At 39.5% G+C, this 26,981-nt stretch overlaps 1 protein-coding gene across 2 annotated transcripts in view; it reads left to right on the top strand.

Annotated features, from left to right (window-relative positions):
* The first annotated feature begins 6,661 nt into the window (after window positions 1–6,661).
* Window positions 6,662–26,981, top strand: part of LOC137196687 (kinase non-catalytic C-lobe domain-containing protein 1) — a 42,290-nt gene continuing 21,970 nt past the window's right edge. For both annotated transcript variants that reach the window (XR_010931299.1, XM_067609461.1), the window contains exons 1-13: window positions 6,662–8,514; window positions 12,607–12,805; window positions 15,971–16,029; window positions 17,879–18,025; window positions 19,156–19,273; window positions 19,364–19,503; window positions 20,574–21,206; window positions 22,372–22,486; window positions 22,720–22,791; window positions 22,930–22,991; window positions 23,088–23,246; window positions 26,623–26,700; window positions 26,877–26,964. Coding sequence is in view for 1 of the 2 variants with exons in the window: in XM_067609461.1 (XP_067465562.1) it covers window positions 8,410–8,514; window positions 12,607–12,805; window positions 15,971–16,029; window positions 17,879–18,025; window positions 19,156–19,273; window positions 19,364–19,503; window positions 20,574–21,206; window positions 22,372–22,486; window positions 22,720–22,791; window positions 22,930–22,991; window positions 23,088–23,246; window positions 26,623–26,700; window positions 26,877–26,964 (1,975 nt within the window). In the remaining variant the exon portion in view is untranslated. The remainder of the gene's footprint in view (window positions 8,515–12,606; window positions 12,806–15,970; window positions 16,030–17,878; window positions 18,026–19,155; window positions 19,274–19,363; window positions 19,504–20,573; window positions 21,207–22,371; window positions 22,487–22,719; window positions 22,792–22,929; window positions 22,992–23,087; window positions 23,247–26,622; window positions 26,701–26,876; window positions 26,965–26,981) is intronic.

Below are 26,981 nucleotides of genomic sequence, written 5' to 3' on the forward strand. Positions count from 1 at the left end.
GAGAGCGAGAGGTGGTGTATTGAGGACAAAGGAGAGAATCTGAGAAATAAAACGTCATTTCTCATTGTTTCACAGCGATTATGTTGCTGGGTTTGGTAAACGCAGCCTTACATGTAACCTAGGTGTAAACAAAGTTTACTTTGTTTCACCATCATCATATTACAATGAATAATCTTACAGAGCCACAAATAGATACATTACCTCATTACAATGCATCCTGCAATGATGTGTTTAAAAAAGAAAAATAGTATTTAAAATAAGTTGTCTTTCTTTCACTCTCTTCCAAAACAAATGCGCTCACTAGCCAAAATCTTTGCAACATCAAAATCTTTTTTAGGTGAATGTAGGCGTACAAATAGCTAACATTAGCAAGCTAACAAGCTAAGAACACACAACGTGTGAATAAAACAATTTAGGAGTTACTGTGAGTCACATTTCTCCTCCTCTGGAGCGTCTGTCAGCTGATCACAGAGACCACACTGATATCAATATGCCATTAATCCCTGTAAGCACTGTGCGAAATACAGGGGGTCTCTGAGGGTCTGGGACCCCTTAACTGACAGCTTGGACCCTCTGAAAATCTCAAAATGAAATTTTAGGGGGGCCTCAACAACAGGCCACAGTAAGGTTTATTTTTATGTAGCTGTCAAAATCATTTTGATCATTTTTATAATAACACAATAAAAACATATTGCAGTCAAAGCATTTACAGTATTTGAATGCAGTTTACAAAATAAGTTCTTTATTTATCTCTAAAAGTCCTAAAACAGTCTATTACAGAACAAACAAACAAATAGACCATATATGTATAGCTACTTGGATCTAGTGGATGATATATGCCCATTCTGTTTTGGAGGTACTGCTAATAGCACCTGGACCCCTGATTAGGATAAAGGACAGACCGCCTCTGATGAGGATGCATCTTGACTATGGATGTATTATGCACCACTTAACACTCCGGATGGTAGTGACGTGCTGGGTGACGTACCGCGAGTTGGGTGTTACTTGATTTTGCCTTGTCTGTTTTCAACACGGAGGCTGGGTCACAAAGTTTCTCATATTACAGCTAAACAGTACACTAAAATATGTTTCTGCAAACATCTGAGGAGGAAAATAGGCAATGCAGTTACAGAATCTTGATTCATAATGGATCAGGACTGCTTAGATCTGAGTTTCACAAGCTGGGTGTGTTGCCCTGGACAGACTCATTTGCATAAAGTTCAGGTTGAATCGTGATTATGCAAATTCTGTCAACTTGCCGAGTCGTATTCATCATGCACAGTGTGGCCGAATCCACTGCTCTCCATAGAAGATGAATAGGATCCGTCGATTTCACATATGGATCCAGTTTAGACAGCCAGCACACTGACCCCATATTGTAAAAGTAACAGTACTCTATACAAAGTAATGTGTTACAATAATATAGTACTACCCAACACTGCTCATCAGTGTTTTAACACATTAGTCTGTAGCTTCCTGGAATGTAATTCATTGTCTCACTGGTACCTTAAAAAACACAAATGTCCAAAATATAGTCCACAATAGTCCAACAAAAAAACAAAAAACAAACAGTTGACAGCAGGTTCTGTGGTTTATCCAGAGTAATGTGGACATTGTTTTTGAAAAGAGATGTTGTATTTTCAATGTGATAAACACCACAACTGAAATTCTATTCGCTTTCATTGATTTGGCAGATGTTTCAGAGACAGACCTGTACAAGTAAAACTAAAATGATTGGCACTGATACCACTAGAAGTACAGTCAGTGAGTAATATGTTTTTTTGTAATTTGGGTGAACTGAACCTTCAAGTGCCTTGCTCTAGCACACCTCAACAAGCATTAGTTATTTATTCACTCTACCCACACTTATCTCCCCAGTTGTACAGGTGAGGTCTAATGACAGTCCAGCTCTCTAACCCTCTATGATTTTGGTATAAAAATCTGAAATGTGATGTTAAAGACTTTGAGGATTCAACATGTGCATATTCCTAGCATAAAATCAATATCACATGCTGCTAAAAGTGGTTCCATATGGTTCCACACATCACTCTTGCTCATTTAAACACATCACTTCAATAAACTCCTCGCACACCTCAATATTCAACAAACCCTCTCTTGCTGCTTTGCTAAGTCAGATATTTTCACAGGAGCTTCCCCACCGAGACACAACCCGGAAATACACTTTTAAAGCATTATACTGGAACTGTCATCTCTGCTAACTTTTGACACCTCACAGAGTGTTTTTTTTGTCTTTCTGGGGCACATCTGCCAGCATTCACCATTCCCCTAAGGGCTGACAACTGTCCACACGCTTGACCTTCCAGCACTGTCATGCTTCTGCTCTCTAACAATACAGTCCAGACTGCATAGGTCAGCCAGCCCATGATACACACAGGTACCCAATTATGGGTCACAGCCCTCTCCTTCTCTTTACTGTATATGTGTCTAGGAATATGTTATTTTCTGTTGTACATTGTGCTTTTGTGTATTAGTATTTAAATGTGGAATAACATTTTTACATTTTCTAACCTAATTGCTTACAGTCTAGTGAGCAAGGTGTCTTCAGTGAGTTGAATGCAAGAAATGTCTGACCTTCCTCTTTTTCAGAAGGACCTCACTCTGAGGTGTTGCTATCTTGCATTTTGCAAACAGCTTACAACAATCAGAAAAAATCATACATAGACTAAATGCACAAGATAAAATGCATTTTGTCACAAGGTTTGCTTTTAAACAATGTTTGTTTCACCCCTGTATGCTGTAGGGAGCAAGATATTTATTGAATAAAAGCAAAAAATATATTTTGCTTGCACATCAGCAAAAAATACAATGAGAATAAAATTGAAATGGTCTTTTTCCATAAAAACTTTACTGTGCAGTTATTTTTGAAATCTTTTAATATATTTAGGCTCTCCAAATCTGAATAGTGAAAACATTGTGGCTCCATGTGGGTGCATTCATCTGTTCTCTGGAAACATAGGAACCAATGTGAGCCAGCTCTCATGCATGTATTTCAAGATTTGGCCAGATTTTAGAGGTGTAGACAGGTTTGGGCTGAGAATCAGCTCCGGTTAGCAGCATTTATGTCAGCTTTGGGCCAGTGTTGGCAGACAGAATTGGATCTGTGTACTCGAGGCAGTTCTAGGTCGTATTTCATCACAAGTCTAGCATACTGTAGGTCCAGCAATCAAGCCATTGTTGGTCCAAGCCATATTGGCTCCCTGGTTTATGGTTTACTGCTGCATCATGTGTCACTTACATCATCCCCTTGGACAGCTTTCAATACTTGGATTGAATTGACCAGTTTGTGAACTGACCCAGCCCCAGTAGATATCTCACATGTAATAAAAGTAATTGTTTGTTTTTTTTACAACTGATACTCTGCATTTAAGTTACAGAAATAAAACCATTGTTCTCACAAAACTAAATGTTTTTGAAGACATATCCCCAATCCTCAAAGACCTTTATCCCATGCCTACACAAAAAAGAAAAAAAACTAATTTGTTGTACAGAAAAGTATAATTTTATAGCATTTCATAATCTTTTTTTATTCCATCACTCAAACATGTTTGTAAAAATGAGTCATCTCCTACTGGCATTGTAGGAACAAATAGTTTAATTCTCAATCACATACCCAACAAAAAGGACAAAAACAACTTTTTGGAACACCATATTCTTAATTTACATTACTGTTGCAACTGAGCTCTGTAAAGGCTCAGTACACCCAAAAGCTTGACTCATAGACAAGGTAGATGGATTAAAAAAAGTGTTCTTGTTCAACATGGCAACAAAACATCTACAACAAGTAAGCAGTCAAAATAGGCAACAAAGCCTGAAGGGGCTAAAACTAGCAGGGGTCAAAAACAGAGCAGACAAAAAACAGACAAAAAAAGGCTTGAATGCCATGATTTGGGATGGCTCAGTAGACTACCTGGCAAAGAGAAGGTGGAAATGGAAAGGTATAAATACTAGGATAGGATAACTAGGATAACTGAGGCATGAGAAGGATGTGCGCAGATGGGTGTGGGGATCAGGTGACAGGAACTGTCAAGAAATGCTGAAAGCAACTGCAGACTGGATTGGGACTGACAGGATCTGGAATGACAGGCAGGTTAGTGACCAGCAGGCAGAACAGACAGGAAAAAATACACAGAAATGAATTAATGAAAATGAATAGTGAAATGTTATTATTCATAGCATTGTAGGCTCCAATAACTGGAGGAGAGAATCAAATAATGCATTAAACTCTCTCAGAGGATGCTGCCAATGATAGTCGCAACCCAATCTGTGATGTCATAGCAGGTGCTCCCATCTGCTGTAAAAGGAAAAACACCTACTGTGACATAATTAATTCTGGAAGTGGCATATTATGCAAAATGCTTGAATGTTTTAACTCAAAAAGTTCATCATCCATGTCATTCATGCACATTTCCAGGTTTATATTTCTATTCTGGGGCTCTACTGGAGTATCTTTGCATGATTTACTGTTCAAACAACTAATTTAACTTATTTAACTTATACTGACCCTTTATGCAGCCCCTCAGTTCAGCCTCTGTCTGAAACTTGCAGTTTTAGCTCCACTTTGTTCTGACTGGCCAGTTCTTGGAAGCTGACCCTTGGCAGACATCCGCCCAGCTGCAGAGGCTACACCAACAAACCATGCAATAAACAATAGTAGTAGGATTTCACTACTTTTTCTCATTCTTTAGTTAAAATGTCAACTTCTCAAATACATCCATACATGTGGGAGCCAAAATCCGATCTGAAATATGCAAGTGGACAACACAAACAAACAAAACTTAAACAACAACCTTAGCAACAAAGGCTACAGAACAGATGGCTGTTTATGGGCATGGTAGAAACAAACGTTGCAAAGTGTTCAGATCAGGTTGAAACCCTGACTTTTGACTTGCAGGGAGCATTTCTACACATGCTAACCTCATCATAACACTATATAAATAACAGGAAATGGTAAAAAGCATAATATGTCCCCTTTAAATGTGTCTCTGTGGAGCAAAAAGGCAAAATATACTGGCTCTCTCGCCTACTGACAAATGAATTACAATAGAGAAAAAGAGCGACATTGTGTCTGTATGAGAAGAGACAAAACTGAACAGTCATAACACTGTCAGATGACTTCACATTGCAATGTCAAGCTCATCCCTGCCAAGTGCTTCCTCACTGTAAATGATTCAGCTGTTCCCAGTGGCAAGGAGCTGTACAGTGTTTCCACATTAGGAGCTAATCCTTTTGAAGATGAAATACCTTCTGAATGTATCTCTCAGTTGGCTACTGTACAATGCCAACAAGGATCAAATAGACGGCCTTGTTCTTGAGTAATAAGTCATTGAGGGGATATGCCAGAATATGTATGATCACATTAATTGCCTGGCTGCTGAAGTAAACGTATTTTCCTATTATCTCAACATGCCAGAACGATGAGCAGTCAACAAATCTAATAGTGGTTCCCCTCCGCCTGGCCAGAGACGCCTCTCTATCACTACTCAGCAGTCTCTGAGCACCGCCAGCATAATAGCAATCTCATTCCCTTCCACCCCGGACTCAGCTGGCACCCAGCAGGCTTTCCATCATCACCAGGACACAGCACAAGATGATATTCAAATGGAGTGGCCAATTAAGATGGAACAGAGTGTGTACAAACAGTATTGATCTAGAACAAGTGTGCAGGAGTGCCACTGCATTTGTAATATGAAAACAAGGCTGAGGATCTCACATTCCACTAAGGCAGCAGTTCCCAACAGGGGGGTCGGGGCCCCCAAGAAGTCACGTAATAAATCTCAGAGTTGCAAGATGATGAATAGATTAGGAGAGAGGAAAGAAAACAGTTTAAATTATATTTATTTTCCTCTAGTATTTGCTTTTTCCTTTTGATTTACTGGATTATTTGATGTTTTCAGGCCTCTAAAATTTACATAAATAAAACAGGGAAAGCAAAATACATTTTTGGTTGACTTGCTCATAACCTGACATAACATATGCATCAGTTGTGGCTGGGTTGCAAACACGCATTGCTTCATTTTAAAGGAATAGTTAGATATTTAGTGTAATATGCATGTTTGCTTTCTTGCTGAGAGTGAGATGAGGAGATCAAAACCTCAATGTGATATTCGTCCTTTAAATATCAATCTATAGTTAGCACATTGCTAACTTAGCTTAGCATAATATAGACTGGGTGCAGGGGGGGAAACAGCTAGAAACAGCAGGAATTCGCTGCACCATGTCAAGAAATAGCCTAATCAATGGAATGGAGGCACTTTTTCTGCTTTGACAAGTCAAAATGTCTGCCACGAGGAGGATCTATTACTGAGCTTTACGTGATGGTAGGCAGCTTTTTTTTAACCTTAGTTTGGAAAGAGCCAGACCAGCTGTTTCCCCCTGCTTCCAGTCTTTATGCTAAGCTCAGTTAACTGTCTCCTGGCTGTAGCCTCATATTCAACAGACATGAAAGTGGTGTCGATCTTCTCATCAAACTCTTTGCAAGAGAGCAAGTACTTTCACATTGAATATTACTTTAAAGGGTTACAAGCCACAAACGCTGGGAAGCACTGCTCCGAGTCAGTTGGTTTCCTCTGTCATTCCAGTAAAATGAGCTAAACCTGTGGGATGCCAGGCATTATCGGGGATGTGGTAGGTGCCGTGCAGACTGCTGACAGTGGAGACATTGCCTCCATACTTGGTCACTATGTATTACAACTGAGGCCTGAGGGCCTGGTTATAAATAATAGTAATAGTAATGATAATGAAGCTCATATTTAATCTGTGTGTAGCAAGGGGAAATTCAGTATATGATTAAGACAGAGACTGGTAGCTAACAACCTCCTCTGAAGTATTTTCGTGTTGTTTTTTTTTTTTTTTACAGACAATGCTGAGATGACAGGAAATGAGGGAGAGAAAGATGCATTAAAGGTCCCCAGCCGGATTGGAAGTGCATGTGGATATTGCAGATCTTGGTCAGCATCTTAAACCCTAACACATTTTTATTTATATTTGCCCATGTTTTGAGATACCTCTTAAACATCTGTCTTCACCCCTATTAACATAATCATGTTTTCTTGTTAAAATAGTTTCCATAGGGACTATTTCTTTGTAGTTTCAAGATTGTTTCAATGAAAATGCTAACAAGAAGGTTTGTAGATTTTGAAAGACACTTAAAACCAATCTATCTATCTATCTTCATGAAAGTTTATTTGTGACCTTGGAAATAGCAGTTTTACAAAGCACCTTATTTCATTCACCTTGTTGGATGAAATGACTGTAGCCCAGTTGTCATGGAGATGAATCTGTGAACATGCAACCTGAGCAGGGATTTTTGGTTTTGTTAAACTACTATGTCCACAGTCAGGAATGAACTGTCATGCTTAACTTTTGAGCCAACACAGATGAGAAGGCGTAAAAGCGCTATGGTTGAAATTGAAATTGTAACAGCAAATGAGCTTAATGATAGTGACATGGCTGACAGCTCTGGAAAAAATTGAGTGAGTGGGCTTTGAGTTTGAATTGTTATTGGCCAGCTATCTCCATGGCTATAGAGGTAAGTGAGACATGTTTTTATTGTATTTTGAGTGAACTAACCCTTTCAAGAGAGGGCTTGAAGAGGATGAAGGACTACACCTTTTTGTTTATTCATTATATAGTTTTTGGAAACATTTGTAACTTTGGTAATGATGTTTCTGTCAGTTCTTTGTCAAAATATTCACTCAAAAGACAATAAAAATGTTACAATAGATTTGACACTAACAGAATATTAGGTTATTGTGATAAATGTACTACTAGTAGTATTATAAGACTAAGCACTCTTTAGCCATAGTATGAACAGTACAGTGGAATAGTTAAACTCACTGCGCATATTAATGGCATAACAGCTCAGTCAAAGCCAGATCACAGGAATAAGCAGAGATAATAAGGACCAAGTGATGAAAATGAGTCACTCAAAACTGCACTGAGAACGGAGGCGTGGAGCCAACTGTGGCATGCAGACAGCAGCTCCTCTCCTCTGCCAGCTCTGGCTCCTCCGCCAGGAAGGGAGGATTGAGAAAACTGCAGTTCATAATCGCCTTCAGTGTGTCGCCTGTTGTGTGGAGGTGTAGTAGTCATGACAGCCTCAAACACTGGCCAGCACCCCACCACCACCACCGCCTCCCCCGACACGCTGAAGACGGTCGATTGAGGCGCAGAGCTCGCTCACTTCCCTCCTTCTCTCCGGCGTTGTTTTTGGACCCGAGTGTCCCGCAGTGACCATCGACTGACTGCTGGACTGCAGCAAGTAGTCGACCCCCGTTTGTGCTCGGTGTTCCCCGAGAGCTCAGGCATGCCATATGTCTGGACTGGAAACATTGTTGTCTGGGCTGAAATTCGCTGTAGCTACTACTTGAGGGAGTCAAACTTGATGAAATGGAGACTTCGGGGAGTGATGCGGCGGTCACATACTTGGGGAAAGCTGAAGAAAGAGACGGATATTCTGAACTGGAACATCTGCCTCCACTGCTGGAAGATGAGGTGAGACATTGGGCTTTATTTGAAGAAGTTGTGATTAAATGCAACGCTGTTAATATATATATATATATATATATAATTATCTTGACTTGAAAATAACTGTTTTCAATGATTTCAAGTTATTTATGGGGCAACTGGGTGGGCTAAATTCCCCATTACTGTAGCTATTGTAAACTTATATTAAGATGTTTCATCACAGATAGAGCTTGCAGACACTGTCTTCATTGTTCTTTCATGTCTTTTTTAAGCAAACATATTTAATTCATGTTGGTTAAATTACATTAGTTTCATAATTAGGCCACTGAGGAGGATTTTCCTTCAATATCATGATGGTATTCAACCTGATTAGCCAGGCGCAGAGGCTTCCTTGAGGCCTGGTATTTCTACAATGTTTCAATGGCACCTGAATTTGTCAGTTTATTTCGTAAATGAATGGTGAAACATGCTACTATTCTCTCTATATATATTTTTTTTTTTCTGACCTGTTATGTTTCTTTAACTCCTTTCTATAACTTTATTGATGAGGATGAACAATCTTGATACAAGGTCCATTTAGAAGCTGTTCTGGAGCTTTTCATCACATCACCGTTGACCTAAATGGACCTTGTGTAAGGTTATTTTGTCAACTGACAAGACATCCTTAAAGTGGAAGTTTGGACATTTATAATTCTATGACAACTGAGTAAACTCCATTAGCAGAGGAAGACCATTCGGTTTGAACAAAAGCTCTAGAGCAGCTACTAAATGGACCTTGTAGTGAGATTGTTTTTCCAATGTCAAAAATTACTTTCCATTATCACTATTTTTGAGCAGATTGGTTACTTCAAATGGAATATTTAGTGTAGTTTAGGATCTGTGGGACATTCTCAACAGAGAATAAATGTCAGTTAAGAGAATTACACAAATGGGATTAAGAATCAGGCTGTACGATCCATCTATGGTCTCAGTTAATATCCTATCAACAAACTGTCTGAATAGAGTCAAACTTTTGAAAGTCAATCCAACACAAATACACCCATCTGTCAGTACTTCGTTCTCTTTCACTGCTCTTCTCGGTCCCAGCGTGCAGACACAGGAAGCACACCACCAGTCTTCTCAGAACCTCAGAGCTCAGAGGCAAACTTATGTAGGACAGCATATTTAACTTGAGGGGGGCGAGAGAGACTTTTAGCTTTCCTCTGCACTGTTCTCAGGGGAAACTGCCTATTTATGGGGCTGATGCTGCTGCTGCTGCTTGAAGTGGCACTTTTTCTGCCCTGTAATTGTGCTCTATACCCCAATAGATCACATCAATATGCTTTGTTCACAATCTACAGTTCACAGTCTCTTACAAGAGAGTTAAGTAGCGAAACAGATAGGTGCACTTCTCCCGTGGTCATTGAAGGTCTCTTGGTTCACTAACCTGAGGAAAACTCATGTCTAACTCATTCAGAAACACAGTGGTGTGATATAAATAATGTAACGGAAGAAAAAAATGGTAAGTTCATGGTAATGGCTGTACTGGATTTAGTATGTGACAATTACTGCTTTGTGATGCCATCTCTAACCCCCAACACCCCCTACTTCCACCCCTCTATCTGAGCTAAGGCCAGCTTTTGTGTTCACTTGCAATCGGAACAGAAGATCCTGTAATTATCAGACCGCAGCATTATGCTAGATGCTACATGGAATCTCTGAGATCACTGCACTCGCCAGGATTAATGGGGCCATTTGGTAATAGTGGATCATAGATGATACAGTGTGTACATGTGGGGGTGTAGAGTCACTCCATCACTCTATGGCATGTAAAGGATGTTTGTGTGTGTGCAGGATTCTTTGTACTTGATGTTCCAAATGTCCTTGCTGTTGAAGAAAATTCAGGATTTTCTGCTGTTAATGTCAGAATTAGGCACCGCTGTAGATTCAAGGTGCTACGTTTATACTTTTTAAAGATTTTGTGTGCATCTGAATAATTACTGTAAAAATACAAGACCATGGTTGAGATAATTTAGCATTTTACAGCAGTGTTGGTCAAAATGAATTCCATACTTTTAACGTGTTAAAATTTTCAGCTTTCAGTTTCTTGTTTTGCAGCTCTGTTCCAACATGTGCTGTTAAATTATCCAACAACTCTCCACAAATGCCGTGATCAATACACAGTCAAATGTGCCAATAGTTTGAAAGACAAGTTCTCGTGTTAAATTATGTTTTGACCTATCATTAGGCCCTGTAGTTGGTACTAGTTTTCATCATGTTGGTATTGTTTATTAATGGTAGTTGATAGGACTAACCCCTTAAATTTGTTGATCTTAATCAACTGTCACAGAACCAACAGTTTAATCATGGTTGTTTCTTTTTTCCCCTTTTTTAATGTCCACACAGCAACTCATAATTAAAGCTTACAGTGACAACCTGGATGAGCAGCAGCACTGCTGTGTGCAGGCTATGCTGTCATTGTCCTGCAGAGAGATCATTGCAACCCAGCTGAGATCACTACCAGGGATTCTGGGGCGTTTGCTTTGGTCTATGATGTTTAGCCTGCAAGTACCTCAAGAATGGGCTCGATGATAACAATTTCCGAAGGAGACAGTTTCTCAGACTATAGAATGTGTTTCCTACTTGTTTGGCAACTCTTTGTTTCTGTATGAAAACTTGCCAATACTTACAACTTGCTAAGTAGAGAACAGCATGTCATTTTTATTTTTTTGTTAAAGTCAGGCTCAACCAATATCTGTGTGATAATGGAGTTACTCTTCATGTAATCCCAGACTGACTCCATGATGTTGAGATCAGGGCTCTGTGGGGGCCAAACCATCTGTGGCAGGACTCCTTGTTCATTTTTTTTTCTGAAGATAGTTCTTTCTGTGACTCTGGCTGTATGTTTGAGGTCACATGCTGCAGAACAAAAATAACTTTAAAACAACACCAATATATAATTACATATACATGATAAGATTTATTCATGCCACCCACCTCCAAGCAAAAATCTGTCATGTTCAGATCCTCTGGTTGCATCAGCACTGTTTGTTGTGGCACTTCAGCACCACCTCCACCCCAGCGTTCACCTGTAGATTTCTCCAGGGGTCAGATGAGAGTGTGTGATCATCACTCTCAACTTCTGTATTTACATTTTAATAAATCAGCTCCACGAGTTGATTGACTGAAATGCAGTCGAGAAGAAAACTCTTCTTTGATGCTGTGTTTAGGAGCTTGTCGGGGGCGTAAGAAATGTGAATGAATCTCAAAATATATGATATTCTCCAGAAAGTGTTGGTGTTACATTGACAACACACAACTCCCTAAGTTAGTTAAATCATTGTATTAAACTGTCTTGTCAGATTGGAGTTGGGCTGTTCTATTTCAGGTACAGAACTATCCCAGTCTGACTCAATGGATGTGAATTTTTGAAATAACCATTACTGACCAGTGTTGCCAGATGGGAAATGTTAAAGTATCATACCAGAGGCTTAAAATAATCATATTTTGAGGAAAATATTGTGAGTCATAACCAAGAGAACAAATAGGCATAAATGTGTAATTTTCAGAAAACACGTATTTATTGTGATGAATGACTTTTTGACACCATCTACAAATCTAGCCACATTATTAAAAAAATAAAAATAAAAAATTGCTGACGTAGTTATATGATGCATGGAAGGGTGTAGTCTGATTGGCTGGGAAGACGTCATGTGAGAAGAGATACGTAAACACATATCATACAAATACAATAATTATTGTACATCTGGCAACGCTGTTAGTGACTGGCTGTTGTATTCTGCCTCCTTCTGCTCTGCCTCTTTTGTCAACCTCACTAAGCTACACCCTAATAATGAAAAACTTCAACAAAAGGCTGAATCATGCTTAAGACAGGGAATTAGTGAAGTGCAAAATGTTCTTCATTAACACTTCACCCCAAGCACTGCATTTAACCATTGAACTGATGGAGTTTAGGTTTCCCCTTTACAGTTTCACACAGTTTAATAAATCCAAACAACCCTGCTTGTTTTTCTACCGAACACAGCGTTGCATTGTGTTTATGGTGAATCTCACAAGCATGAAAGTGCGCATTAGTGTTTCTCCTTACCGGTACGTACCTCTATGTGTGTGTGTCGACAGGAAAACGTGTCTCTGGCAGACATCCTGTCTTTGCGGGACAGCTGTCTGTCTGAGGAGGAGGTGTGGGCGGTGTGTGCAGAGTGCGTTCTGGCCCTGCAGAGCATCAGACCCTCCCACCTCTTCCACACCCTGTGTATAACACCAGACACTCTGGCCTTCAACGCCCATGGGAATGTTTGCTTCATGGAGCAGCTCAGTGGTGAGTCTACAGCATGGACACACTGTCATTTATATATTTGTACAATCATTACACCACATTTAGGATATTTGATAACCCTTTATTTGCACTTACCATAATTATAGGCCCTTCTCTCTGTTTATTATTCTTTGCATGACATTTGTTGGATTATATTCTGTCTCTTAACTGGATTTTAGTTGTAGCAGTCATGTAGCTAATGGTAGGCCTGTTAAATCTTACATGCTACTGATGGGGCTACAGCTGCAGATGTATCAGTTTTATTTATATTTTTTGGCACACTAGCGCAAGTTCATGGCTGAACACTCAGAAGGCAGAAGGAATCTGTTTTATCCCAGATCAAACCTGCATTGCAGAGTTAAGATGTGTGGGGTTGGTTTTTCTGTCCCTTCGTGACTGCAGCTGAAGCTCTCTGTTTGACGCAGATATGAAGCACCTTTTACTTTAGTGATTTGCTGCCCTGATCTTTATCACTTTCAATTTACAAATTCCTGCTTGAAATGACTCGATCAGCATCTCACGGGATCTGTTAAGCTTTGCCGAGGTCTGCAGGTCTGTTCTGATTTGCACAGACGACATCTTTCTCCTTCACAGCTCTGTGAGGCCCCGTCAACGTCGAATGGAAAAAAAAAAATCCTATCAGGAATTATTACCCCTCACCTCTCCTCTTCTTCTGTCTTGTCTTTCTGTCATTCCTTTTTCCTGATATTCTTCATTTTTCTTTCTCTCTCTATCTCATTCTCTATCTTATCACTGTCACTCTCATGCATGCGTGCATACACGCTGTAGCACACACTTATTCCATGCCCTGATGCCAAGTGTCAGAAATTGATAAGTATTGATTAGATCAGAGGTGTCAGAGTTGCCGGGGGGATCGTTGTTGTGGTAACAGCTTGGTTAGCCTATCAGCAGTCAACCTGAGCTCACACATATAAAGTATACTTAAACACACACACACACACACACACACTACACAGGCAGTATCTTTTAAAGTGTTGCATCCATTCTTTATCTCCACACAGATCTTCAGTCAGTAATAGAGACACTTTGAAGCGATGTTTTGATTACTCTGTCAGCTAAAACAGCCTTAAATCCTTCGTAGCCTCATTTGTTGTCATGCTTTATTGGATTGTTTCAGTCCTTCGGCTATGATTCATGCTGTGAATATAGAGAAAGACACCGCAGTGCTCACATTACCCTTCTTGTGTTAGTTGTTCATGCTGAACACAGTGCATCTATATCATTAATCATAACACCGGGCTCCCCGCTTTACTCGCTGCACAGTTTCCCATTGATTCCGCTTAATTGAACTCTTTGTGCGATAGTGATGAAATTTCAAGCTGACGCACAGTCCAATGACCAATCACATGCTCACACACAAACACGCTCTCCCCCTGCAAGGCTGTATAATGACCTTGAGGGCTGTAGTGATGATAGTCGGCGGTAAAACACATACCAGAAAGAATAGCTGTTGTCAGGCCGGCAGAGATATGGATTGATCAGTAGTGTTCATTGCTGCTAATTAATTACTGCAGTAATAACAGGAAGGCAGTTGTGTGTGACTGCGGGTGATGCGGCAGCGTTGGCATCACCCAGCCAGAGTGACAAAATGTCCTTTAATGGCGTTCATACAACGATGACCAAGAAAAACTGCTAATATTCCCATGAGGTTCAGCATCGCAAGCTGTTCCATTTCTGATAATACAGGACCGGCTGTGCTCTGTGGGAAATATGATCAGCCCTTTTTGGAAAGTGTGTTGAATCAGTGAGACTGCTTGGCTCCAACTACCTGTTGTGTTAAAATGCTGTAGGCATACATGACTCACCAAGCTCTCACTATCACCCCGGAGGCAACTGCGTCACTGACAGTAACTGTCTTTTTTTCTACTCCTTACTCACTGCCAATTTCACCGTGTTACAGTTCCTACTGACTACAAAGAGTTTAATACGCCTGTCCTCCTTTTCAACTCCATCTGTCCTTTTCTCCTTTTGTTTGTTTGAACTGTCAACCTCTTTGAGAGGAGAGGAGGTGAGATGAGAGGCGAGGAAAATTATAAAAGGAGAGGAATAAGGGTAAGAGATAAGTAGAGGAGCGGGGAATGAAGGAAAGGAAAAAAAATAAAGGAGAGGAGAGAGGAGAGGAGATGGAAAATGCAGAGGAGGAGAGGAAAGGAAAGGAAAAAGAAGAGGAGATGAGAAGATATGACAAAAAAAACAAAGGAGGAGAGAGGAGAGGAATGCAGGAAGAGACATGATGAGATGAGGGGAGAAGGAAAAACCAGAAGAAGAGAGGGAAGGAAAGAGGTGAGGGAAGGAGAGGAAGATGAGGATAAAAGGAAAGGGTATAAGAGCAAGTGAAAGAAAAGAAAAAGAAGAGATGTGAAGAGATCAAAAAAGCAAAAGAGGAGAGGAAAAAAGCAGGAGAGGAGAGGTGGGGTGATGAGAGGAGAAGAAAAAGCAAAGGAAGATAGGAAAGAAAGGTAAGACATGAGGGGAGGAAAGGGGAAAAAAAGGAAAGGAGAGAGGAGAGGAGAGACATGGAGTCTGGCCTCGCTACACCTGGGAAGGGACATCATAACTCCAGTAGACAAACCCAGATCTGTCATGACCCACTTTACTTCCGTCCTTCCCCTTCCTTTTCTCCTTCCCCTTTATTAACTGTAGGTACAACCTTTTTTCTCCCTCTGTCTCAATGTGTCTCTCTACCTCCTTTGTCCTTAGTCCAGTTTGAAGTGTTTATGTTTGCCTCTTGGTTTCATGTTTCTTGTAGCAGGTCTGGGCTGTGGCCTATTTCAGGAGGAGGAGGAGGAGGATGCAGCAGCTCTCCTCTGTGGCTGCTTCGTCTTCTGATCTGCAGATAGCTCCTGTCTTGTTTGTCAGGGATTATCTCTGACACATGAATTATGCAAATGAGAGGAAGCGGTTGCGCTAGCTCACTGGACTGTTTTGGTTCGGCATGCGGGATGCATATTCCTGTGATTTGCATCTCATTACGTTGGATGCTTAGCAAGTAGGTTACAGTTACAGACTTGACGCGGCTATACGACAGAGTATATTCACTGCAAATGACAAATGCATTGTTTGCTCCCTTTTGGTGAGATGATGATGTGTGCTTTTCAGACCTGATTGCTTAATGGTGCAGTTAATTTGTGTGTTCCTCTCCTGCAGATGATCCAGAGGGCTCCTTTGTGCCTCCTGAGTTTGACAACACAGGCAGTACGTTCGAGGTGAGGGATGCTGAATCTCCTTAGAGATTTTAATCTGGTCACAGTTGCACACAGTCACTCCTGGGAGTTACTCAGTATAGCCACACAGTCTCGGGCACCTTGCTGGTGTTTGCTGAGGGAGAGTGGGGAGTGTTGCTTGTTCTCTTTCCTCACCTAGAATTCCCCACACAAGCCAACAATCACTCAGTTACAAACTCACCTCTGTCACCTCTATCTGATAATGTGGGAAATAAGGAGGAGGCAGTTGTAGAAAGAAAACTGTGGCTTAGAAGATTACTCTGGTTTAGTACAAATTAGGTTTTTGGGTTTTCATACTTGCAGACCATCATTCCTATTGGAAAAAATAACATACTCATAAAAGTCATTGAATATATTGTTATTAGTTGAGAAATCTGGGAATGTTGTGACAGTGCTAACAAGATTATAACCAAAACTCCAGGTTAGCCAAACTAATTTGGAAGAAAAAATGAAGGTGAATGGTAAAACCATGACACAAACTGTATGTTGTAAACATCAATCACAGTTTTTAAAACCTTTTTTCCTTTTTTCACTGTTATATTTTGTACTTGATCCAATCTGGGACCCGAGTTAAGACCAGGGCAGGGTGGATCCAAATGTACTTGTTATCAGCTGTGATCAGGTGGTGGAGAGAAAAGTGTTTTTGAGGCAGAGAGATAGTGTGAACTGTGAAGTGCAGGAGAGAGTATATGTATTGCTGCTCTTTCCAACCACATCAAGCTGCTGCTAGTGTTGATGTTTCCTCTCTGCTGTCTGGATCAACTCTGATTATCATCAGGCCCTGGTGCTTTGATTCCTTCTTTTTCTTTTTTTTTTAAAGTAGAATTTATGTACATCAGGTTTGCCACACAGTTTTCCTGAGCAAAGAGGTTTTATTACTAACATTTCGAGTGTTGTCGTTTTCAGTTCGACGTCCTGATGAGAAGTGATGAAGATAATCTGGCTACTAAACTCAGCAATTCACTTGATCAGTACAATGTTATCTGACCTAACAGATGTCCGACCACAGCTACAAAAATAAAACCCCAGATGAAATAAATCAGAATTATTCTTTGAAAAATAACTTTAAAAAAACAAAACAAAAACAGAATTATCGTTTTTTTCATCATCCATTTGAATCTCATGACACGCTGGCAAGACCTAGTTGTTCCTTTGAGTGAGGTTTTGGTCTTATCTAATAAATGCAGTATGTATGTATTAATATCACTGGCTCTTGTGAGTTTAAAAAATGTTCCATTGAATTATTTATGCTCTCTCCATCTTGTTGAATAGATCTCTATAATTTTTACATTCATCTTCAGATACCAGCCTATACGTCTGTGTCTATACTCTCGCTATCTGCTTCCTATGTTTCTCACAGTGCAAGTGTTTATCTCAAGGGAGATATTACACATGACCGATAAGCAAAACAAGAGTTAAGGCCTTCAGCTGATGTGTTTACTTATCTATTTTGGTGTCTCACAGTGGGATCTGCCTTGCACGTGTGTTTTCCACATAAGTATTGGTACAATCCACTTCAGTTGTTGGAAGTGATCGTTACATCTGGAATATGAACTCAAAAGCACCTGGTTCAAATCCTCTGCTGCCTTAGAGCTTACCATAATATCCAGTGTCAGTGTAGCAAAGCAAAACAAATGCTCTCTCATGTATGTGTACAATACATGACAATTACTGCCCAAAATACTAAGAGGATCCTGCCTTTTTTTTCCACAGTTATTCACAGACTTAGAGTGCTAAAAGCGCGTTTTGGTAAGCTCTGTACTGTAAATTCACAGTTGCAGCTGCTTCCTGATGATAATAGTGTTTTCTGCTTCTTTATTCTGGGCCACAGGGCCATGTTTACTCTCTGGGCTCTACGCTTTCTGCCGCACTGAACTTTGTCATCGAGCCAGAGTTAGAGGCTGAGCTGGGAGTAGAAATCCAGAGGCTGTTGGAGCAGATGCAGGAAGAAAAGCCAGAGGACAGGCCGCTCCTGCAGGTATGAACACCTGAGAATGATTTATAGAAAGCTACGCGGTTCATCACCATTAGACAGGTGTGGGATAATCAGAGATCTCATTTCAGCCATTGTGTTATTAAGGTGCATATTTAACTAATTAGATATTGATGCAAATTTGATAATTAGTCTTATTGCTGTATTTCTTATTTTTAATTTGACGATAAATGTTTTCCATTGGATATATTTATAATATAATAAAAAGGCATTAAATGAAGTAAATGATAATGAAAATGATTACATGTGATTTTTTGTTATTATTATTGTTACTTAGTTCAATTTTCAAACTCTTTTAGGAGCCACATGCATAGGAAATCTACAAAACCCAAAAAAGCATAAGATAGACATAAAACACAGAGAAATACATGAACATCATTATGACTGCAGCTGATAATGTGCTTACACAACAAGTGTACTACACTTCATCACCATTCCTTCACAGTCACATGTCCTGTAGAATCACACTCAGTCCATTTGGAGATGTAACAGTGTTTACAGTAATTATGGCTGTAGCATTAATTAAAGTTGATTTTTCTCTTATGACTAGAGGAGCTAATTTGGCACTGCATGTAGCCAGTCAGTGCTCTTGAGCAGCATCAAGTGGAAATTCTGTGTCAGTGCAAATCTCACACACACACTATGACAGTCAGAAATCCCTTCATTACCACTCACAATATAGACTTCAAAATATCAGTAATAATACAAAATTTAGGTTAAATGTGTTAAAATAAGTTATAGAAGTATTGTAGGATGTGAAATATTGTTACATCACTTAACATTTAACTATGTAACAAAAAAGAAAATGATTGCAGCTCACTATAGCATGCATAGTTAACTCTTAATTACTTTTGAAAGCATGTTACATGTTTCACAGTACGCCCTCGCACATCTTAAAATATCAGCACAATTTGTTTTTGCATTTTTTATTCATTTCATATTCATATACAGAGGTAGTTAATCAAATGCATTGTCTATTGTGTTCTGCTTTTCCCCTCCTGAGGATGAAATTATGCAGACAGATTTGGCAAGAAGTGTTAGCCGACTAGAAAATAAGCATTACATGTTGTTTTTTTTTTAAATATTGCAAACATTTAAGCTAAATTCCCCCACAGGACATCCTCTCTCTGGCTGAAGCAAGGCTGTCTCATACCTCATCCGCAGCTGTGTGCCGGAAACTATCTTCTATTGGACGACGTGTGCTATCAATCGAATCAGTATCAACCTTTCAAGGTCATTTTACCATCTATATTTACACATGTCACCATTTTGTTTCTGCTGTGATTTCTCCTGGTACTAACTGCTGTCTTTGTGTTTCCACAGATGGACAGGAAGGCTCCTGGGAAGCAAGATGGCAGCATCCCAAACCCAGATGTCTGCTCAAAAGACTGAGCTCAGATGATAATACCAAAGACCTGTGTGTTGACAGTTCCTATAAGGCAAATGGTCTGTCCAGGCAGCAGGTATGTGACTAAGGTTTTAGTGTAGATTTTCATGAAGCATCTGTTTACTTGCTAACTAGCATTATAAAGGTGGAGCACAGTTACAGTGAGCCAACATGACACATGGCACTCTGTGAGGAATGCTAGTAGCAGTGATAATAGTGAGAAATTACTTAAGAGCAAAGAAGCCACCTCACATAATTAATGTTAAAGCATAAAAAATAACATTAGCATGTTTGAAATTCCTGCTGTTTACCTGAACAAGTTAAAGGATGGGTTCACAATTTTTCAAGTACATTATGAAGGGATTCTGTAATGGTCAGTGTGAACAGGAGGAATGATTGCAGCAAGAAAAACCTGTTTCAATCTTCATATGGGCGCCTGACTGTTGTTTTAACAGACTTGAAAAATTGTGGCCCAGCGGCCCCCCACTCCTGATGTTTGTAGCACGTATGAAATTTCTACTGTCATCAAAATGTCACTGGACATACGCCAAAGATGTCTTAAAATTAGATGTCCTAATATTAGATGCCAGATGGGAAAACAGGCAAAATGTCACTTATAGGAAACTGTATTATTACAGGATTTAAAAAATATAATTTATCAACTGCAGAAGATCATGAAAAGACTATCTTCAAACCTAAAATTGTAAATGTCAAACTGATCACTGTGATTGTTACCTTGCACTTAAACAGGCTCTTTGTCACTAGTTTCTGTGCAAAACTATCCACCACCTTATTAAAATCCAGAGTGCCAGACCAGATGTCTAGATAATTATGAACTCTGTGCTGAATGGGAAGTTTCCTTGTTCGGATATTGAACATTTTCCATCCATTACTTTTGCAATTTGCACAGTTTAAGCCACAAAAACAACTCCTCATGTTGGTATCTCAGTCATTATGGTTTGTTTTCTAATCTAAGTAAGTTAATCAGCTGGCCTCCAAGCACAAGAGTTAACATTTTTAACCAGTTATTTCATTTCCACTTCCATTTTGCATTCCTGTTTTACATCCATTGAAGCATATTTAAGATTATGTCTGCCTTTAGAACAGCTGAAACAAATAATTGTATGCTTAACACTCAATCTGCAGGTGTGTGCGGGCTGGGATTCCTCTCTCTGGGCGGAGGATATGGACAGCAGTGACGGAGACTGCATGGTCTTGATGGATGAGTTGGACTGCCGGTCTCACAACAGCTCCCCAGTGCGGAGGAGAGCCCAGCAGAGACTGAACCGGGTGAGAGGGGCGCTTAACCGCTCCTGCTCCGTTCCAGACTCCAACAACCCCCCATGCCTTTCCCCTCCAACTCATGGAGATATCAGTATACCTGTATCGGACCTCACTGAGATAGGAGCAGATGAACACTTGGGCTGCAAGTCTGTGTGGAGCAACATACTTAGACTCAACCGAGGAAGGTCCTGTGAGTCTTACCCACACAGTATGGAGGAGGATTGTGTGAACTCGTTTGCTGACAACCAAATGTTGCAAGGAAACGAGGATGCTGCCGATCTCTTATGCAGTGGAGAAACAAATATTCAAGTGTGTCAGGACAATGAATGTAAAGAGTGTACCCAGGATTTAGCATCTCCATGTACTTCGTGTCAGGAGCTGGACATGGAACATGACTCTTCTGGGGACCTGAACTCATTGAACCACGGCCTCTACATTCCTAATAACCACATGACCAAAAGCATGCTGTGCCTCAATGAAGAATCTCAGGATGAGGTTAGCCAATGCCAGATGGCTCTTTAATCTATGTCTTTGCAGTTGCATCTTAGATTTTCTCAGATTTTTAATTGGAAGGGATGTAGGTCAGATGTGAAATGGGAATAGCTGCAATAGTACCGTTTTTATGTGTTAAGATAGATTGCTAGAGAAGTAGCTTTAGAGATATCAGTCGACTTTTTTTAGTTTCAAAAAATAATCTTTTCTTAACTCCTGGACAATTTACTAGCTTGTAGAGCTACTCATGACAACAGATAGAGGAAACTCCAAATCTCTGAATAAGTGAAGTGAAATATGATTGAAAGCTCTTTAGAAAGCTAGTGGTTGAGCAATGAGTCAAGATTATGACAAACTACTATTTCTGTGATCGAGAATTAATTTTCCCACTTGAGGCTGTTTTTTTTTTTTTTAGCTAAGTAGCTACAGTAGAAAGCAATCAGTCATTAAGTAAAGCCAATTTCATTCTGGATATGTTTCTTAGTGTAAGATAAGCTGTTTGCCATGAGACCAAGGTCTGCTTTGCTCATTTATTAAAAAAAGTGCTTTAAATTATGTTGATGTAGTCTCCAACATGGCTGCCAGAGAGTAAATATCAGTTAAAATGCTACAGAGTTGACCTACTTTTTAACATGCTCAGTAATGTCTGCTGCCATTCCCACAGTTACTCAGAACTTTGAGTCTTCTTTAAGCATAACTGAAAACTCATTGCCTTTAGGCATATTTTGCAGTTTCAATGAAAAAATATGGCACATTACAGACACACCTGCACTTGAAGCAGGACACTGCTTGATCTTGTGTTTTTAAGGCAAACTCAAAGATTTATTTTTAAGAAAGTCACATGAGATGTACAAACTGGGTCTAGAACAGCACATTAAAAGACCTAAACTGCTAAACATCACTGCAATCAGTGGACAGTGGATGATCCTAACATGAGGCTGGAGTTTTCATGTTGATGTCAATGCTGCATTGTTCTCTTTGCAAAAGTGGACAAGTGAACAGACAAATCATGACAGGAGATTGCATTCATACATTCAAAAATAGATTTGGAAAATGTCTAGTTAGTTCAGTTCAAGTGAAATAGGCCTGCTGAGGGATCAAAAAAAAGCTCCAAAGTCTGAAACTCATTCCTTTTTTAATCTGGGTTTGTTCTTTATTTTCTATTCAGTGGATCTCTTTAAGAGAGCTGCTCACTCGTTGTGGACGGAGGCTGACAGTCAATGAGCTGTGGGCTCTGTGTTACACCTGCCTGTCCTCGCTGCAGACCTACATTGACTTTCCAGGTGATTTCATAAATTCATGCATGAAAACCCAAAAGTATATTAACTGCTATTGCAAAACCAGTGGAGAATTTTGAATATTATATCCAGTCCTTCAAATTAATGATGGGCTTGTAGGAAATTCCAGATGGGAGTCAGAGAAAAGGGAATGGAAAAAATATGCAAATGATGCTACATAGCATGCATTTTGTTGCTCGCAGTTGTTCTGTGCAGCTGATTTTTCTCTTTTCCATTAGCTTATCTATGCCTGGACACAGTGTACGTTGGCTGTGAGGGAGAGGTGCTTTTCTTGAAACCTAAAAACATAGGTAGGATTACTTTACATTTGTCTTATGCTCTCTGCTGGAGAGTATTTAAGTCATTTTTTAAATCTTTGGTTGTTGTTGTTGAAATTGCACATTTTAGTCGTTTGCTGACTTCGCTATCTGACTTTGTGTTCTCCACAGGGCACCGGGATGAATTCTATCTTGCACCTGAATATCAAGAACATGGAATTGTAACTGAGAAGGTCTCTCCGTCTGAACTGCTGCCATTTGTTTAACAATTGACTTTTACTTATCAAAGTGTTTTCTTCCCATTGATATTCTCTTCTGTCTTGGCACAGGCTTGTGTTTATGGGGTTGCTGCTATTCTCTGGGCCACAGCCAAGTTCAGTTTATCACCTAATCAAAAGCTGGCGATGCCTCGCAAACTGAAGAGACTGCTCCTGGAGATGGCAAAGAGGACGCCCATCGAGAGACCTACCATTGTCATGGCTAAAAAGGTTATTATTAGTATTCATTGTTGTTAATCATGTTGTTGTCATTTTTATTGTCTTTTCTTCTCAATATCAGACTAAAGTGCCAGCCAAATGGTAGCCAAGGCCCTATTCCTGACACTGGCAGACAGCTCATGCTTTATATATGGCCCCCTATTAATCAGTCTTCTTTTACCAGGCACAAAGTCGCTGTAATTTGCAATTTCCTCCTGCAATGGCCTGAAATTGATCTTGTGTCTGACATTCCAGTAGTTCAATCATCTCATCCTTATCTGATTCCAGTGCTCCCACTGAACTCTCTGACTTAAGCATCCCCATCCAACAGTGTTTCTGTTTTCAGCTCCATGTTGTAACACACAGATATGGCATTTAAATTGTTGGATTTCAGTTTGCTTTAACAAAAACACTTGTACAAACCAACTGCATGAGAGAATTGTGCGGGCAGAAATATGTGACACTTGAAACTGGATTTGAATTTTTTGAATTTGAATTGCTCAACTTGAATAATTGCATTGAAAAACTGAATCTGAATAGCATCATTTGAAATTGAATTTATTAGTTTCGAACTGAATTCCAATAAACTTGAAAATTAATTCAGTTGCTCTGAAACTGTATTTGAGCCTCACTGAAAATTCAGCTCTCTCTCTCTCACACACACATCTGGCTGTTGAGGAAGAGCAATCGAGTGCAGATTCAACAGAACTCTTTTTCGGCCAATCAGCACCTATGTTTTTGACCATTTCCTTCACTCCCATTGATCCATGGGGTGCTTTTTACTTAGCTAATTTCTGCTAATTTCAGCTTTGTCCAATGTCCACACTCACATAGTTTGAGGCACGTTCCCGTTAAGTCTGCGAAGGGCTCTCCAGCAGACATTTTGAGCACTTTATGCACTACTTTCTGTAAGTCTCTGCAGACTTTGCCTGAGGGAATCACCCACAGTTCATAGCGTTGTGAAGTTAAATCAGTGTTAAATACGGGATTACCAGGGGAAGCCCAGAAGCGTTAAAAAAAAACGGTAAACAAACTGGCACGTGGGTGTTGAGCCTGGCATAGTGGATATGCTGGTATGTCTAAATTTACAAAGAAACACTACATTAACAAGGATTTAAGATGGTACATAAAAAACACATATAATCAGAGGAATGCAAGCATAGGTTATATTATACACCTAGTTTATTCATCAACCATTCCTTTTAATGTTTGCTTAATGATGCAGTTACCTCTCATCCACTCTGTAAAGCAAGAGCCTGAATGACGTTCAGATCAGGCAGTCAGTCATTTTTCTGTTTCTGTTTAAGTGAGCCCACTAAAACAAATTGCAGTCAATCATGTTGATATGGCAGTAATGTCTTGAATCTTGAATCTTAAGTGCCTTGTGCATGAAGAAAGTAAAAAACATAAAATAGAAAGTCCAAAACCCCAAATCCTACATAACATGTTTTAGTGTTGTCAAGGTAACATGATATGTCATAAAGTGCTGTCCCATTCCTATTTATACCATTTTGAGCCCCTGCAGCCTCTCGCACTCAAGCACTTAGCAGGTGACGTCAGTTGAGTTAGGGTTTAGGGGGGGACATTGGGATTGAGCCAGCATCCTGAGCCTGAAAAGGACATCAGACTTTCACAAACTAAATAAGCAATATTTAATTTAAACATACTGTTCGTTTCGTCAGTTCTGTTCTTTCAGTGATTAACAGGTTTAAATTGTCTATTTTGTCTTATGCTGTGACAGACAGACACTGCTATAGATCTGTAAACAAATGATAAAACATTGCAGCAGTTATCAGGTGTTTTCCTTCCAGCTAACACTATGTATTAAGTAACAGTTTAAAGTTTTAATTTAAACTTTAGAGTTTAAACTGTTAATTAATAGTTTCTACATATTTGACTGTTCAGGATCTGTACATCATTAGTAGTTGTCGTCTCCTCAAAATGAAGCTGGAGTGAGCGTCTCTTCCCTTTTAGTGATTTAAATTCCTCCGTCCTCATGTCTCTTCCTCGCATCTCTTCCTTTCACTGGGAGGAGCTGAGACATGAGGAAGAGACATGACTGAGGGAAGCAAGGAGACACGTTAATAAATAAATGAAAGTTTGTGAAAAGGAGTTCTGTGAATCTGGACTTGATTGCTCTTCCTCAACAACCGGATGTGTGTCGCAGTGAACTGAAATTGAACTGAGAGAACTGAATGTGGACGTATAAAGAGAGTTTAATTTTCAGTGAGAATCACATGCAGTTTCAGAGGAACTGAATTCAATTTCATAATATTACATTCAGTTTCAAGTTTATTGGAGTTCAGTTTCAAACTAACAAGTTCAATTTCAAATTATACTATTGAGATTCAGATTTCAATGCAATTATTCAAGTTTAACAATTCAAATTCAAATAGAAATGATTCAAATTCAGTTTCTAGTTCAGCCCATAGAAATGACAGCTTGACTTGATGAATGGCTTTGATGAGCATCTCTCCTTCTCTTATTGATTTTCTTTTTCTTTTTACAAAACATAACTAGGTTATGTGTTTTTAACTGAGCACAAACAGGCTGAGAGCTTTAACAGACGCCTCCCCCTCCCATCTATCTTTCATATTCAAACAGTGTAAGACGAGTGGGTGGGGAAAATATATTTACCCAGAGGAGCGGGAGTAGAGTAGAGCGGTACTGACTTGACAGGTTTTTAGCTCTATTCAACAAAGATGATGTACAAAATCAGCATCCAATTTCTGAGTTCCAGAGTTTCAGATTAACCACTTCTTGTCTGCTATAGGAAGTTAAAATCCTTTACTTGATATACCTTGCTCTTTGAGCTGAAGCCCTCCACGTGTGTTCTTAGTTCCATTCCCACCACATTTATAAAACTATTTCTAATTGTGTGGCTGTGTCCTGTCTCTTAATAATTTCCTATAAATATGCTTACACAATAAAAACTGCCACAATAATGTTCCTTCTAGAAAAAGGGAGTTTAGCCCTTGCTTCTTTTAGTTTCCTTTGTATTTCAATTTATTTATATTCTGTCTATTATGTCCTGCTCTGGAAAACACTTTAAATTGCATTTACTTGTATATAAAAGTTTTCTGTCCTGATTTGATTTTGCATATCAATGTGCAGATATTGCAAAGTCAGAAAGCAGCAGCATATCCTCTATAGAAGGAAAACACTTGTAATTGAAATATAGAGAATCCAATTTGTAAAAGTGCTGTCGTCTATTATTTTGTAAAAGTAGCTGTTAGTTTCTCTGCATATGTATGGGATGTTTTATTTTTAGTCAAACCCTTCACTTATTCCAGGCCAGAATGAATTCATTAATGGTGTGTGTGTGTGTGATTATGTGTGAAGTGTCCTATATTGTTAACACACTTGTTTTCATGTGGATCTGTTTCAGAGCTGTCGTGACTACTTATCACGTCAAGGGACAGATGCTGAGGCTGTGTGGAATGAGCTCCTCAGCAGAGTTCACCCGGTAAACTTTAGTTTGTTCCACCACAGATACATTTGCACCTATGTATCTTCATCTGTTCATTTATTTTATTTTGTAAGTCTCTGTATCAGTGTGTTTCCCAATGGTTGTCATGTTTTGTCTAATAAAAAAAAGAGGATATGTCTCTAGTGTAATGAACCAATTTAATTCTCTTTCAGCCAGCCTCAAAATCCACTGATGGAGAGGATTTGAGTGCAGATGACGCTCATCAAAACTCATGTGAGGAGACCACACAAATCAATAGTGGTATGACAGCTTCATTT

Source organism: Thunnus thynnus, chromosome 14 (assembly GCF_963924715.1).
Source record: "Thunnus thynnus chromosome 14, fThuThy2.1, whole genome shotgun sequence".
Lineage (NCBI taxonomy): Eukaryota > Metazoa > Chordata > Actinopteri > Scombriformes > Scombridae > Thunnus > Thunnus thynnus.